The following is a 14,658-nucleotide window of genomic DNA, read 5'->3' as shown; positions in this document are numbered from 1 at the left end:
TGAAACTCATTGCAGCAAAACCATCTAGATCATATGTTAGTATGAAGCACGTGGTTCTGTGCACAGCGCACAGGTAAAAAATCCGGTGAAGTTAAGCAATGTTGGTCTCACCCTTGTGCACACTTCAGGGCATAGATTTGGTTAATTATATATATATATATATATATATATATATACACACACACACACACATTATTATGTGTAATATACTCTTAAACCGACTTGTGGTCCGTTTGTAAGTGAAAGGGACTTCATATATATATATATATATATATATATATATATATATATATATATATATACACACACACACACACATTATTATGTGTAATATACTCTTAAACCGACTTGTGGTCCGTTTGTAAGTGAAAGGGACTTCATAACCATCTGGAAGTATAATTTTGTTATCAAATCTGTTTTGTATGTTTTATCATTTGTCAGTGCCAAACGTTTTCACATTGTAACAGTGTTTGTCTGTGCGTGTGGATGCACAGGGGATGGCCTCCGTCCCTCCATCACGTTTTGATCTGAATTGTGTCCTTGGTGTGTGGACCCCATATAAAAGAAATTCAATGTTGGATCAACCACTGACATTCATTCATGTCCATAAAGGTTCATCTGGACTATCTTCATCCCCTGAATATTCCACCATCACAATGTCTTCTTGCCTTGCACAGTCACCAATAATACAAGCTGATTCAGAAAGTACTCTCGACCAACTTTGATGTTAACAAGAAAAATCAAACAAATTATTGCAAAGATTCATTATTTTATTATACTGGTAACAATGGTTAAACATGTTAAAAGGATATATGAATAAAATTTAGTACAAATAAAAGAATCAAGAAGAGTCCTCAAAATAAAGAAACAGATGGGGTCAACAACATGAGCAACTCTAATCCCTACTGACAGGATAACCACATCCAGCATATCTTGAGATGTATCAAAAATAATTCATCTTGACCCCATGGAGGTATGACCTTGACATGTCATGGAGTGGTCAGCACTGAGCTCAACATGGAGCATCTCAACAAACAGTTGTCACAAAACATCTAACACAGTTCTCATCATAATTGATCTCCTCAGCATTTAGTGAGCATACCCTGAGATGTAAAATGCCACATGGCTCTAGACAAATGTCCACTGTGGATATATAATAATGCTTAATAACAAAGAGTGTGAAGGAAATCAGTATTTCACTCATCCTGTATAATGGCACTCAGAAATAGGACCGCAGTATGGCCAAATCATGATTATCACTAAAGATGAAATAATCAAACTGTCATAAAACCACATTGACAGCTTTTATGATATGATCAAAAGAGACAAACCTCATTAAAATCAGATCTTTGTGCTTCCTACAGCTATACAGTAGCACTAAGATCTGATTTCAATGAGATTGAAAAGAGACAATTTCCTGTGTCTCTAAATTTACAGTAGCAGCTTGAGTGGACTGACCTATCACTTCTCATTAAATAACTTTAACTTCACTTCATAAGATTATCATTAATCACTTTTAGTTGTGAGTAATTCAAAGATTAAGATACAAGAAAAACTTCCATCCATATACATTCTGTAAAGCAGCTGTTGTCATGCAATCAGTATCATTGCAGAGTTAACACAAAATTGGAAACCACTGTCATAACAGTAACTGTTTATCTTTACTTTAATTAGGCAGGTATATAGTTTTGTTATTTATGGATAAATCTTTTCTAAATTCTGAAAAAGTAAAAGATATTAAATATGCTTTGATAATTTAAAGCTCTTTGTTGACATTATTTTGTTAATAGTATTCTTTTTACTGATATTTAAAAGAACTATTTTTAAGAATTTACTTTCCATCAAGCCTGCCAACAATGTTTTTGTTCATCATATTGCCTCCTATATCTCGTCAGATTTATCTGTTAGACAAGATGTAAACCTTACATTAATACATGTATGTTCAATGTTATCAGACATTTAAACATTTTTGTGATAAGTTGTAAAGAAAATAGCATACAAAAGCTGCTTAACACCCAGGAAGTACTGGGACTGACTGACCGATGGAGGAAAGCGGGAGCACACATACAGGGTACATGTTTCATCAGGAAAGTACCGGTATGTGCATTGTTGTTACAATATGCTTTCATCAAAATCTGGTAACAAGGAGAGAATTTTTATGTCTTCAATGATAAACATATTTTTGTGACAATACTGGTTGGAAGGTAAGGATGATAACAAGAAAGAAAAAGTCTAATGTTATTTTTGGTTCTTCAAAATGTCATCTGAAAATTTTGCCATGTGAGCTGTGATGTTTAAGCTTGTCTCAAGGTTCTCACAGTTTAAACTTTTCTATGCACAATTTGTTCAGGTGAAAATATTCTGATGAAAACAATAATTACTCTCGCTTCACAGAGTATTACCGATGAAACATTAGATTTAAGACAATGTCAATAGGCATTCAGTGAGTGTATTCAATTCTTAACAACTTCTCAGGGTCAATGTCACTGATCAAAACATGTTTGTAAACAACACGTTATGAAAGACTTTCTAGACTTCGGCATAGATGTCATCAAGGTGGAAAAATATGGCTGATATATTTGTACACTATGATTACATAATATTCTCCACACAACTGAGAAAACACAAGACCCAATACACAATACTTCAACCCATACCCTATAATGTCAGTTTTTGAAATAAATACATGTATATTCCTATCACCAAAAACAGCATGCATACATAGGACTCATCACTCAACTAAACACAAGAAATAGGAATATATTAATACATGTATATATCTGTGGCACACACCTATACCTAGTTGAGTCAGGTATCCTAATTCTCTACATGCTCCTAAGTCCCATACACTTTACAAAAATGCATATGTATAACTCATGATTCACGCCAACCATGAATGTTTTCTGAAAATCTATTCATGTATCAAGTTCTATTTATGATATATGTGCATCACACCACGAGATAAAATACTGAAATCTGATTGGCTACCTAATTAATTATCATGCACATCTGCGCATTGGGATTCCCCTGTACTCCCGGCTCAGTTTCTCCAAAGTCAGGCTGAGAGATCATCATCTGCACTTATTGACCCCTTGCGATACGTACAAAATTTTACTCAGTCCAAAAAAGTATAACAAATGATACTTTTCCTTATATATATATATATATATATATATATCATAAAGCTCGAAACATTTAAAATATATCAATTACTGTTATCTTTCTTAACTTGCGACCCTTGAAGATTCGGGGTAGAATAGGTCTTCAGCAACCCATGCGTGCTGTAAATGGCGACTATGCTTGTCGTAGTAGGCGACTAACGGGATCGGGTTGTCAGGCTCGTTGACTTGGTTGATGCGTGTCATTGTATCCCAATTGCATGGATTGATGCTCATGATGTCAATCACTGGACTGTCTGGCTCCAGACTCGATTATTTACAGACCACAGTCATATGGCTGGAATATTGCAGAGGCGGCATTAAACAACAATCAAACAAATCTTAACTTGCACTGAAATCTATGAGTACTAAATTTTGAAGGACTAGCGTACAGTATAACTGTCAAGCTGTGTGGTTTTAAAAGTATAAGGAATCGGAAGAAGAACACTGAGCATTCCCTAACCTGACACCAGAATGGTAAACTGGTTCAAATGACCAGCTGTGTCACTGGATGTCTTTTTGTTTTTTTATTTGGTATATGACATCACAAAAGGTTATAATGTAAGTCTAATAGACAACTAGAAGGCTGCCACATACTTTGGCTACCCGACTCTATCGGTCACTATTGTCAGAGCTACATGTTATCGATAAAAAAGCTGGATATATCATTTTTGTTATAACAATCACATATTCAGGGATGGAAATAAAAAGTTATGGACAAAAGAAACTAAATTAAACTTTTACCTAAAATAATCAGTCACCTGTTCAGATTTGTGGACCTCCTCACTGAATACAAAAACTGACTAGAACTAGTTACTAGTTCCTAGAGCAAGGGCAGGTAACTCTAACCACTCTTCAGATCGCGAAACATTTACTTTAATGACTAGCGACTCTACATTTGAAATCATCATAACATATATTAGAAATGAAAGAAAGTTGCTGAATTCATTTTTCACAAAGCCCAAACATGAGAAACAAAACCCATAACAAAGGTTATTGTATTGTATATTGGAAGACTGGTGATGAGGATGATAATTGAACTACTACCTCTACCACTGAAGGATATAGGTCATAAGGACTACCACTTTAACACATGTCTCTACTGATATATTTAATGTCAAATGTCATTACATTTGAATTCCACATTTATGCAAAATGCTCCTGTAACAGCACTAATTAAAACATGAAGAATGTGAATACATGAATACATGTATATAATATATAAGTTTCTTAAAAGTTTTGGGGTACTGAGAGTTTTCCTTGGATGTTGTTCATTCCAAGTTGAGCATTTTCACACCATTGGGACATAAATCCCAATATTAATACTAAAAGATGAGCTTTTCATTCTATCCCTCTGTGAAACATTAACATTTATACCAAATTGTAACACACACTAAAACAACAACCAATAAAGCCTGAAAATATATAGTTGCTGATAAAAGTACATTAGATATGTTATGAAAAGATAGGAAAGTATTAAAAATACTGAAATGCATAAAACAGGTGAAGAAAACAATTCACATGATAAGTACCAACATCAATACAAATATCAACAATAATTATCTTTAATATTTTGGGACAAAAATGATATTTCATCAAGCAAATTACTCATATTGTTATTAATCCTGACGTTGTTTTGGTTGTTAATCCAATTTAATATAAGTTCTATTACAAGTGAACAGAGCATACAGAGTAGCATATCTGATTTCTGAATCTCAAAAACAAACTTAAACAGGCAGTTCTGAATTGAAATAATAAAGGCCACATTCTTATTTTCCCGATATTTCATACATCCTGTTGTGTCATAGAATTTGATTACTCCAAAATAGTGGTTTAGTTCATCAATATCTAAATCATCTATCAAAGCAACAGATATTTTCATGTCCCATGATCAAAACTATCACAGAGACCCAAAGAGATGAGACTTTGGGGGGAAAAGACAGATGTATAAGTATTTAATCTACACTCCATTCAAAGGAAAAGATAAGCAACATGATATGTTCAGTGGCATATTCAGATCAACAACTTAACTTCTATTAACACATGAACTATTCACTAAATTGTTCTGTAACTAAAATGTACTACAGAAATAGTAAAAATATGTCCTTTATAAAAGTAAAGGAGTATTGCACAATACTTCACACACAAATAACTCAACACATTCACCTAAGTTGTAAGTGGGTGGTCCAGAGGTTAGTGGTTCAGTTCATCAAGCAGAGGACCTAGGTTTGATTCTGCATATGGCTTCATTATGTGGAAAATATCCCAGAACAAATCAGTTAAACCAATCATTTGTCCCAGCTATAAATGTAGACTATCAAATTAAATTTGGAATACTATTTTCTGAACAACAAGTTATGGATCAATAAAATGATGACAGAAATTTAGTATTAAAATGAATTAATCTTCACTCATCAAACAAATATCTAAGGTAGTCATCATATGTACCCAGGAAGGTTTTGAGCTTTTAACACATGCTTGGATTGACACACCAGAGGTTCATGCAAACACATGATACTGATCATGGCAGTGTTTAGGTGAATAGTCTCTGCACTGTCAGGCACATGGTGACAGGAAGACCATGAGTGCTAGACTCTTGATGAAGGCTTCGACTAGTTTTGCTACAGTCAACATTCAAGGATACATGAAGTTTTATGTCAATACCATTATTATACTAGTATACTATATATATAACTATAATACCAGTGTTATAGTTTAGAAATTATGCAATTACATTTTTGTTGCCTTCATAAATTTAGGACATGATTTACTCACACGCTGAGGCAGTTAATACTCAAGGTTTGCTTCTGTAAAAAAAACCACTTCATTTGTTTGCCTTAATAGTATCATTATTTAGACAAGTACTTTGAAAATGGAGTTGTTTTCTCTGAAATCCAATAAACTCAAACATCAATGTCATCACAATATAAAAAAATCAACAACAAAGTCTTATATACCATCACACACAGATCATTAATGCAAATGCTTATAATTTTTATCAAAATGAGTTTGCAGAAAATAAGAGATGGAAAATAAAACCGAATATTTCTCCACCAGATGGGCAACCATTTTTTGGCAGACTCTGTAGGTATGAATACCTGATTGGTGAATGACAACCTTTTTCTATATAATCCTTGCACTGACATATCAGACTTATGATCGAGTAGCTGTATGCTACTCTCATCTTATGCTATATTTTAGTATATAATTGAAAACCGAAAGGATTGTATTTAGATTTACTCCACTGACTTAACAATGAAAGCCAAAAGAAAGGTGTTGAAAACTGATGCATATCAATGCCCTGGGTCAGGCCATACTTTAAGATAGAAGTAGAACATAACGACAGAGCTTCCACCACAGTCTTCCTGGATAATGACTCCCCTGTGCAGGACGGTCTACTTCATGTCGGTTGTCATGGGTTTCCGGGTTTGGATCATTTTCTTCAGGATTTGCTTTGTGCGTGTTGATGCTGCCATTCTCTGTGAACACAAACAATATGAGAGGTAAACAGAAGTATTATTAAGCAAGGTTTACCATATAAATGTGCTGAGTCACCTGGAAACGGCTCTATAAAATATAAGTTGCAATGTGACTGGCATAAATCTTTGTACATATAAATACAACATTATATGCTGGTCATGAATCCCTGTGGCATGAGAAACTATGTAGTGAGACCCTGTGGAGTGAGAACCTTTGGAATGAGACCCTGTGAAGAAGGACCTATGGAGAATTGCATGTAACTAGAACCTGTAGTGTGAGACCCTGTGGAATGAGACCCTATGTAGTGACAACCCATGAGACCCTGTGGAGTGAGATCCTATGTTGTGAGACCCTGTAGAGTAAGATCCTGTGGAGTGAGACACTATAGAGAGTGAGACCTTGTGGAGTGAAACCCTATAGAGTGAGATCCTGGGGAGTGAGACCTTGTGTAGTGAGACCCTGTAGAGTGAGATCCTGTGGAGTGAGATCCTGTGTAGTGAGACCCTGTAGAGTGAGATCCTGTGGAGTGAGACACTATAAAGAGTGAGACCTTGTGGAGTGAAACCCTATAGAGTGAGATCCTGGGGAGTGAGACCTTGTGTAGTGAGACCCTGTAGAGTGAGATCCTGTGGAGTGAGATCCTGTGTAGTGAGACCCTGTAGAGTGAGATCCTGTGGAGTGAGACCCTATAGAGAGTGAGACCTTGTGGAGTGAAACCCTATAGAGTGAGATCCTGTGTAGTGAGATCCTGGGGAGTGAGACCTTGTATAGTGCGACCCTGTAGAGTCAGACCCTGTGGAGTGAGTCTGTAGAGTGAGATCCTGTGGAGTGAGACCCTGTAGAGTGAGTCCCTGTGGAGTGAGACCCTGTAGAGTGAGTCACTGTGGAGTGAGTCGGTAGACTGAGATCCTGTGGAGTGAGACCCTGTGGAGTGAGACCCTGTAGAGTGAGTCCCTGTGGAGTGAGACCCTGTAGAGTCAGACCCTGTGGAGTGAGTCTGTAGAGTGAGACCCTGTATAGTGAGTCCCTGTGGTGTGAGTCCCTGAGGCGTGAGACCCTGTAGAGTGAGTTCCTGTGGAGTGAAACCCTGTAGAGTGAGATCCTGTGGAGTGAGACCCTGTAGAGTGAGTCCCTGTGGAGTGAGACCCTGTAGACCGAGACCCTGTGGAGACCCTATTGAGTGAGATCCTGTGGAACGACCCTGTGGTGTGAGACCCTACAGAGTGAAATGGTAGGGTAAGACCCAAGGGAGTGAGACGGTAGAGTGAGACCCTAGGGAGTGAGATCCTGTAGAGTGAGATCCTGTATAGTGAGATCCTGTGGAGTGAGACCCTGTGGAGAGATCCTGGAGAGTGAGATCCTGTATAGTGAGATCCAGTGGTGAGACCCTGTGGAGACCCTGTGGAGTGAGGACCTGTAGAGTGAGATCATGTGTAGTGAGATCCTGTGGAGACCCTGTGGAGTGAGGACCTGTAGAGTGAGATCATGTGTAGTGAGATCCTGGGGAGTGAGACCCTAGGGTGTGAGAGCCCATGGAGTGAGACCCTGTAGAGTGAGACCCTGTGGAGACCCTATGGAGTGAGATCCTGTGGAGTGAGACTGTAGAGTTAGACCCTGTGTAGTAGGACCCTGTGGTGTGAGACCCTAGGGAGTGAGACGGTAGAGTAAGACCCTAGGGAGTGAGATGGTAGAGTGAGACCCTAGGGAGTGAGATCCTGTAGAGTGAGACCCTGTATAGTGAGATCCTGTGGAGTGAGACCCTGTGGAGAGATCCTGTAGAGTGAGATCCTGTGGAGAAAGACCCTATAGAGAGTGAGACCCTGTGTAGTGAGACCCTGTGTAGAGAGATCCTGTGGAGTGAGACCCTGTGGAGTGAGATCCTGTGGAGTGAGACTGTAGAGTTAGACCCTGTGTAGTAGGACCCTGTGGTGTGAGACCCTACAGAGTTGAGACGGTATAGTAAGACCCTAGGGAGTGAGACGGTAGAGTGAGACCCTAGGGAGTGAGACGGTAAAGTGAGACCCTAAGGAGTGAGACGGTAGAGTGAGACCCTAGGGAGTGAGACGGTAGAGTGAGACCCTAGGGAGTGAGACGGTAGAGTAAGACCCTAGGGAGTGAGATGGTAGAGTAAGGCCCTAGGGAGTGAGACGGTAGAGTGAGACCCTAGGGAGTGAGATGGTAGAGTAAGACCCTAGGTAGTGAGACGGTAGAGTAAGACCCTACAGAGTGAGACGGTAGAGTAAGACCCTAGGGAGTGAGATGGTAGAGTAAGACCCTAGGTAGTGAGACGGTAGAGTAAGACCCTACAGAGTGAGACGGTAGAGTAAGACCCTAGGGAGTGAGACGGTAGAGTAAGACCCTAGGGAGTGAGACGGTAGAGTAAGACCCTAGGGAGTGAGACGGTAGAGTGAGACCCTAGGGAGTGAGACGGTAGACTGAGACCCTAGGGAGTGAGACCCTAGGGAGTGAGACTGTAGAGCGAGACCCTAGTGAGTGAGATGATAGAGTGAGACCCTAGGGAGTGAGACTGTAGAGTGAGACCCTAGGGAATGAGAATGTAGAGTGAGACCCTAGGGAGTGAGACGGTAGAGTGAGACCCTGTAGAGTGAGACCCTACAGAGTTAGACTGTAGAGTGAGACCCTAGGGAGTGAGCCCTTGTTGAACGAGACCCTGTGGAGACAATGTCATTGTACTGGTTCAAGGCTTATTCGTCGTGTTTCGATATGGACTTGATCACAAAAACGGTAGAGTGAGACCCTGTAGAGTGAGACCCTACAGAGTTAGACTGTAGAGTGAGACCCTAGGGAGTGAGCCCTTGTTGAACGAGACCCTGTGGAGACAATGTCATTGTACTGGTTCAAGGCTTATTCGTCGTGTTTCGATATGGACTTGATCACAAAAACAGATGTTGTCTGATGTTTGAAAACATTATTAGGTGTTTTCATTATATGTCAGTAAACAAACAAAAGTTCTCAGAAAATTATTTTTGAAACTGGTGCGTCATATAAATATAGAGTGTCCCCCATACCTTTCCCTAAGAATCTATACTGGCATATGTTATCTTGTATACACTGTCCCAGTTGCTGCAGTAGAACCTCACTGATCAAGACATTGGTGTGTTCTCAAATAACGTCCGTATAAACTGATATCTGGATCCCTTATTAACTGACCAGAATTACCTCCCCTACCCAAATTCTACCTAGGCTTGTGTGAAATGACTGGTGGAAGTATGACTGATGAAGGATCGACCAATTAATCAACAAAATACAGTGTGCTGTACAGACCTACATTGTATGCTGTGGCAATGAATTTTATCATTGAAACAGCTAAGAAATGCATGTTTAGCTTGTTTTGATATTACAGTAGTTTTGTGTACAGTTGTGATGGAGAGGTTCAGGCCACCTGCCACACATACAGATTAATAGACATGTTTACATCCATGAGATGAAAGCCAAGGTTGAACTAGTTCATGTGTGAAACATTTACTCATGCATGAATTAAGCTTTAGAAATATTCTTTAAGCAGTATTTGAAAATATGAATATTTTAAGGTTGCTATGAAATGGGTGTTATATTCTGGGGGCGAGTCAGTTCCTCTGTGGGTGAAGCGATACTCTGACAAAGGCGACGTAATCATTAGTTAAGCACCATATATACCCCCACATCCCTAAATTCCTATACATTACATGTACAGCACTTTAATAAAATGTTATTATTATTCTTATTCTTCATGTAACTAATTAACAAAGCAATTGCATTAAACCCGCCCCTTTTGAAGTTGGCTGCTGGTTATTGAATTGCAAAACAAACATCATCAAGCGTGGTCACAGTCCGGTTATGGAACACAACAGTATGTATCCTGCAATGTTCATATTAGGGTGGGAACGGGTAACTCTGGTACTCGGGTCGGGTGGGTACCCACATGATACTCGTGATATACTGTAATGACATTAACAATGAAACTCAATTGTTACACTACAAGTATAGCTAATGTTCACATTTCTTTCTCACTATGCAAGAATTGGTTCTGACTTTTATATGTTCGAGTAAGGATAAAGCGTCTATCATGCAGTGTATGTATGATCAGATCGTTTTATATGTGTAGCTAAATAGTTTTTGCCAGGGGAGCGGTAAAACAATTCCCATTCGGGCATTTTGTACCCAACTCTTGAGACCTATAGCTGGTATCCTGGTAGGGCTGGGTAATAGTGTGTCGAGTACCCGGGTTGTAAATTTTGACTCTTCCCAGCCCTAGTTGATATCAAGTACACTTACCTATTGTGCAGTGTATAAAATTCTCTAAAATGTCAGTCAGACAACATGACTGGCAATTTTGCAAAGTTACCAGACCAAATAAAATGTTGCCACAAAAGACTAACAAACAAAAGTAAGAGAAGTGTCTCAGAAAATAACAATAAACTGGATTGTCAACTAAGTAACTTTGACTCATTGAAATTCTATTCATCTGTAATGTTTTTTAACATTTACAGTAATCATATAACCTTGGGCTCGACCTGTTGACAAGCTCCAATCATCAACTGAAAAGCATTAGGCATGAACAACTGAATCCATTCAAGAGATCCCGATGACAGTCTGGGCAACACATTACAAAGAGTCACTGATCAGTCTCCTGCCATGTCCTCCATCTCATCACCTGCTCTCTATTCAGTTGTACATTTTATACAAGCTTGTACAGCAGCATAATGAGGTATCAACAATTCTCAAGGACAAAGGCAGTCATCTTCTCTGAACAAGTCACCATTAAGAGGTGACATATAGAGATTATAACATGAGTGGGGCGTATTGCTTGTATGAAAAGGGTTTCAGAATGAGTATATACTCTGCAAAAAAAACCTGCAAAAGTAGTAAAATCGTAAATATCTGACAGAGTGTTGCCATCATCTAAACAAAACTAATACCAACAATTAATTGGGCATCCTGCATGGATTGGGTTGGATTTGTGGGAAAAGAATAAGGTACTGTAGAAATTTTGTTAAAAGATGGAAAAATCGCAAAAACACAACCACATGGGAGCCGCTGAAACACACCAATATGACCTACACATGCAACATCACTTATTGGGCTAAAAAAACGTTTGGGTTTCATTTGCAGGCCATCAGAATCTCACAGCAAGTGAACAGCGAAAACATGCCACAACTGACGGAAGCCCACAACTGACGGAAGCCTAACCCAACAACGCCATCTGCCTGACTGCAAACAGGAGAATCTTCAGCTGTAGCCAGTTTTTTTCACGTAGCACCAAGCACCATTACAAGACTGTGGAACTGTTATTAGACACATGGGATAACATGAGACCTTCTCAGATCACTACTAGAGCACTGGTCAGATTCATAAATGAAAGAACCACCATGGCCATCTCTACAACTACGGCAATACCAGGATTGCGTAGGATGTCAGCTGCACGGACCTGCACCATCGGCTGTGTCGTCAATGGTGTCAAGCTCACAGAGTATGGCCACAAATGTGATGGATATAAGTTTGGTTTAGTGATGAGTCACGTTCTATGCTTCGCCGTGCGGACGGGAGACGTTGTGTTTACAGGCATCACTGGGAACTTTATACACGAAACTATGAACAGGAAGTGGAAAGATTTGGCGGTGGTCATGTGATGTGGGCAGCCAATTCCTTCACTGATAGAACAGGTTTGGTGCAAGTTCAAGGGAATTTAATGCTACAATGTTACACGGATGAGATGCAAGGCCCAACCTAAAACAGCAACACTGACAACAGCCTTTTGGGGCAATCGCAACATTCAGGTCCTGTATGGTCCTCCAGTTCTCCAGATTTAAACCCAATCGAAGATTTATGGGATGCACTGGATCAATGACTGCCAGCAAGTCAGCAGCAACCACACAACCTTCGACAAATAGCACCAGAACTGCAGGAAGAGTGGGTCACAACTTGGGACCTGATTGCTTCCATGGGACGATGATGCCGGTGAGTTTTGGACTCTTACGGTGGCCATAGAAGATATTGGGAACAGACAACTTTCATCTTGAAAATCTACTGTTCCATGTGTGCCATATGGAAACTGGGTCCATCACAATGATGTGTGCCAATTTTGAACACTCAATTACCATCTATTGATTATTTATATGATATATAAAAAATACATCTAAAATCACTTTTGCTTTTTTTTTGCTCAGTATATTACCTGAGTGAGGTAAAAATATGAATTATGACATGAGTTTACTAAAATCTGTTTGAATCACAAACAAATGTAACTGGAGGTGTTTGCAAGTGTTTACAAACACAGAAACAGCTCATTTACTGCCATTTCCTCAAAACTCCCCAAATCTTAAAATACCATCTACTTCCAGTCAAAAATTAACTTCCATACCTTGATCCAGTCTCATGATTTAAATTTTACAGGGCAACAGTAACTGGAAATAAATGACACAACCATGTTTTACAAAACATCAAAGATAACCTTGACCTTTGATATGCATGCCACCAACAATTCAAGTGACAGGATTTGTAAAGATAAACAGAAAAACAAAGTTTCTGACAATGCAACTGTCAAAGATATAACTATATTGTATCCAGAATTTATTTGTGACCTTGACCTTGACCCCAGATTTATCAAGGTCACTTGTAAGGAGTCCATGGAAGAGTAATATCTAATGTTAACAATGTTTTTGTTGCGGACCTAAGAAAAATCATTGATGGGCCTCAAATTGAGACATAACCTCAAAGCATTCCCATTTCACAGGGCTGCTGAACATCTCTATAACATCAATACTTGATTAATAGCTGTGGAGAAGAAGCAGAGTTTTCTGGAGAGAACAGTGTCAAACAACAGGAATCCAATCCACAAAGTCAAAGAATGTTTCCATCCCCTCAACTTAAAATGCAAGCAAATGTTGTTGACCCTTTACAGGCCAGCCACTTAAGCAAACAGTTGTATGAAGGCGTCACTCTGATACTCTAGATCATATTACCACTCAACTCCCCAATATTTGCTGAGCTATTGCATTGTATAGGGCTCTGGGGCGACCATATAATATTCGGGGTGGGGGCTCAAGCGGGGATTTGATCGAAAAAAATACACTGTCCCATATAATGCTTTAAAATAAGCGTTATCATTAAGATCAAGGTGGGGGATAATGATCTGTAAGCCACAAAAAATACATTGTTGCAAGACATGATTTTTTTAAAAACATTCAGCTAATAGATTCAATTTAAGAAAATACAATGTATATGGTTTTGCAAATGTAGCTGACAACATATCTAGTCTCCATACAAAATCCAAGCCCCCTCCCTCAATATCAAATAGTCGGTTCCTTAATGCTTCTCTGAATAGTACGATGTGCATAATGCTTTACAATAGTATCAGCATGTCGACTAGCCAGTACATTTTGAAGGATAGCGGTGTGTTTGCGGATACAGAAGCTCTGAATATATTGCCTGCAATGTGTTCAGGAAAAGTGTTAATCTAACAAGAAACATATTTGAAATCAAGTCAAGAGTTTTAAGCCTCAAGACAATGCTAGGGAGATTGCCAGGATTAAGACAGATAATTGAGGGGGATGACCTATACCAACAGGTTTAACAAAACAAAACTTGAGAGGAATGTCTGAGGAATCAATGGTTTGGCATATTGAATTTTTTTCTAAATGATAAAATCAAGTCTTATTACATGATACAAGGGAGAAAGAAAAAATTACATACCACTCTAAACCTTGTTTTGGGAAACCAACAAAACAGTTGTATATTAACTAAGATTCAAGGGAAAATACAACATAAATAATTACATGTGGATGAATTATGCTGTTTGACAAAATAACCATTTTGCAAATTTATTAATGTGCAAAATCAGCATCAGACATTAGGAATGCATGGATACCAGGCAATAAGCAGCGAAGGGGAACAGAATTAACCCAGTTACAACTTTGCATCTAGGGTACTGGGGATACTGTTCTGCCCCGCACTCCCCACATGAATCAGATAACAATAGAAAACTGTGTAAACTTCAGATACTGGGTCCATTTCACATTGA

At 38.9% G+C, this 14,658-nt stretch overlaps 2 protein-coding genes across 4 annotated transcripts in view; one reads left to right on the top strand and one right to left on the bottom strand.

The window, feature by feature from the left end:
- The window catches only part of LOC139454150 (zinc finger protein 888-like), a 31,133-nt gene extending 18,751 nt beyond the window's left edge, over window positions 1-12,382 (top strand). Inside the window, exon 4 of the transcript XR_011652441.1 lies at window positions 11,751-12,382. The gene's annotated coding sequence lies outside the window, so the exon portion shown is untranslated. The remainder of the gene's footprint in view (window positions 1-11,750) is intronic.
- The window catches only part of LOC139454149 (anoctamin-10-like), a 41,666-nt gene continuing 27,830 nt past the window's right edge, over window positions 823-14,658 (bottom strand). For all 3 annotated transcript variants that reach the window (XM_071235676.1, XM_071235678.1, XM_071235677.1), the window contains one exon: window positions 823-6,637. In XM_071235676.1, the coding sequence (XP_071091777.1) occupies window positions 6,554-6,637 (84 nt within the window). In that variant the 3' untranslated portion in view covers window positions 823-6,553. The remainder of the gene's footprint in view (window positions 6,638-14,658) is intronic.

Source organism: Haliotis cracherodii, unplaced genomic scaffold (assembly GCF_022045235.1).
Source record: "Haliotis cracherodii isolate W230 unplaced genomic scaffold, xgHalCrac1.p SCAF_10, whole genome shotgun sequence".
Classification (NCBI taxonomy): domain Eukaryota; kingdom Metazoa; phylum Mollusca; class Gastropoda; order Lepetellida; family Haliotidae; genus Haliotis; species Haliotis cracherodii.
This window is presented reverse-complemented; position numbering and strand designations above follow the sequence as displayed.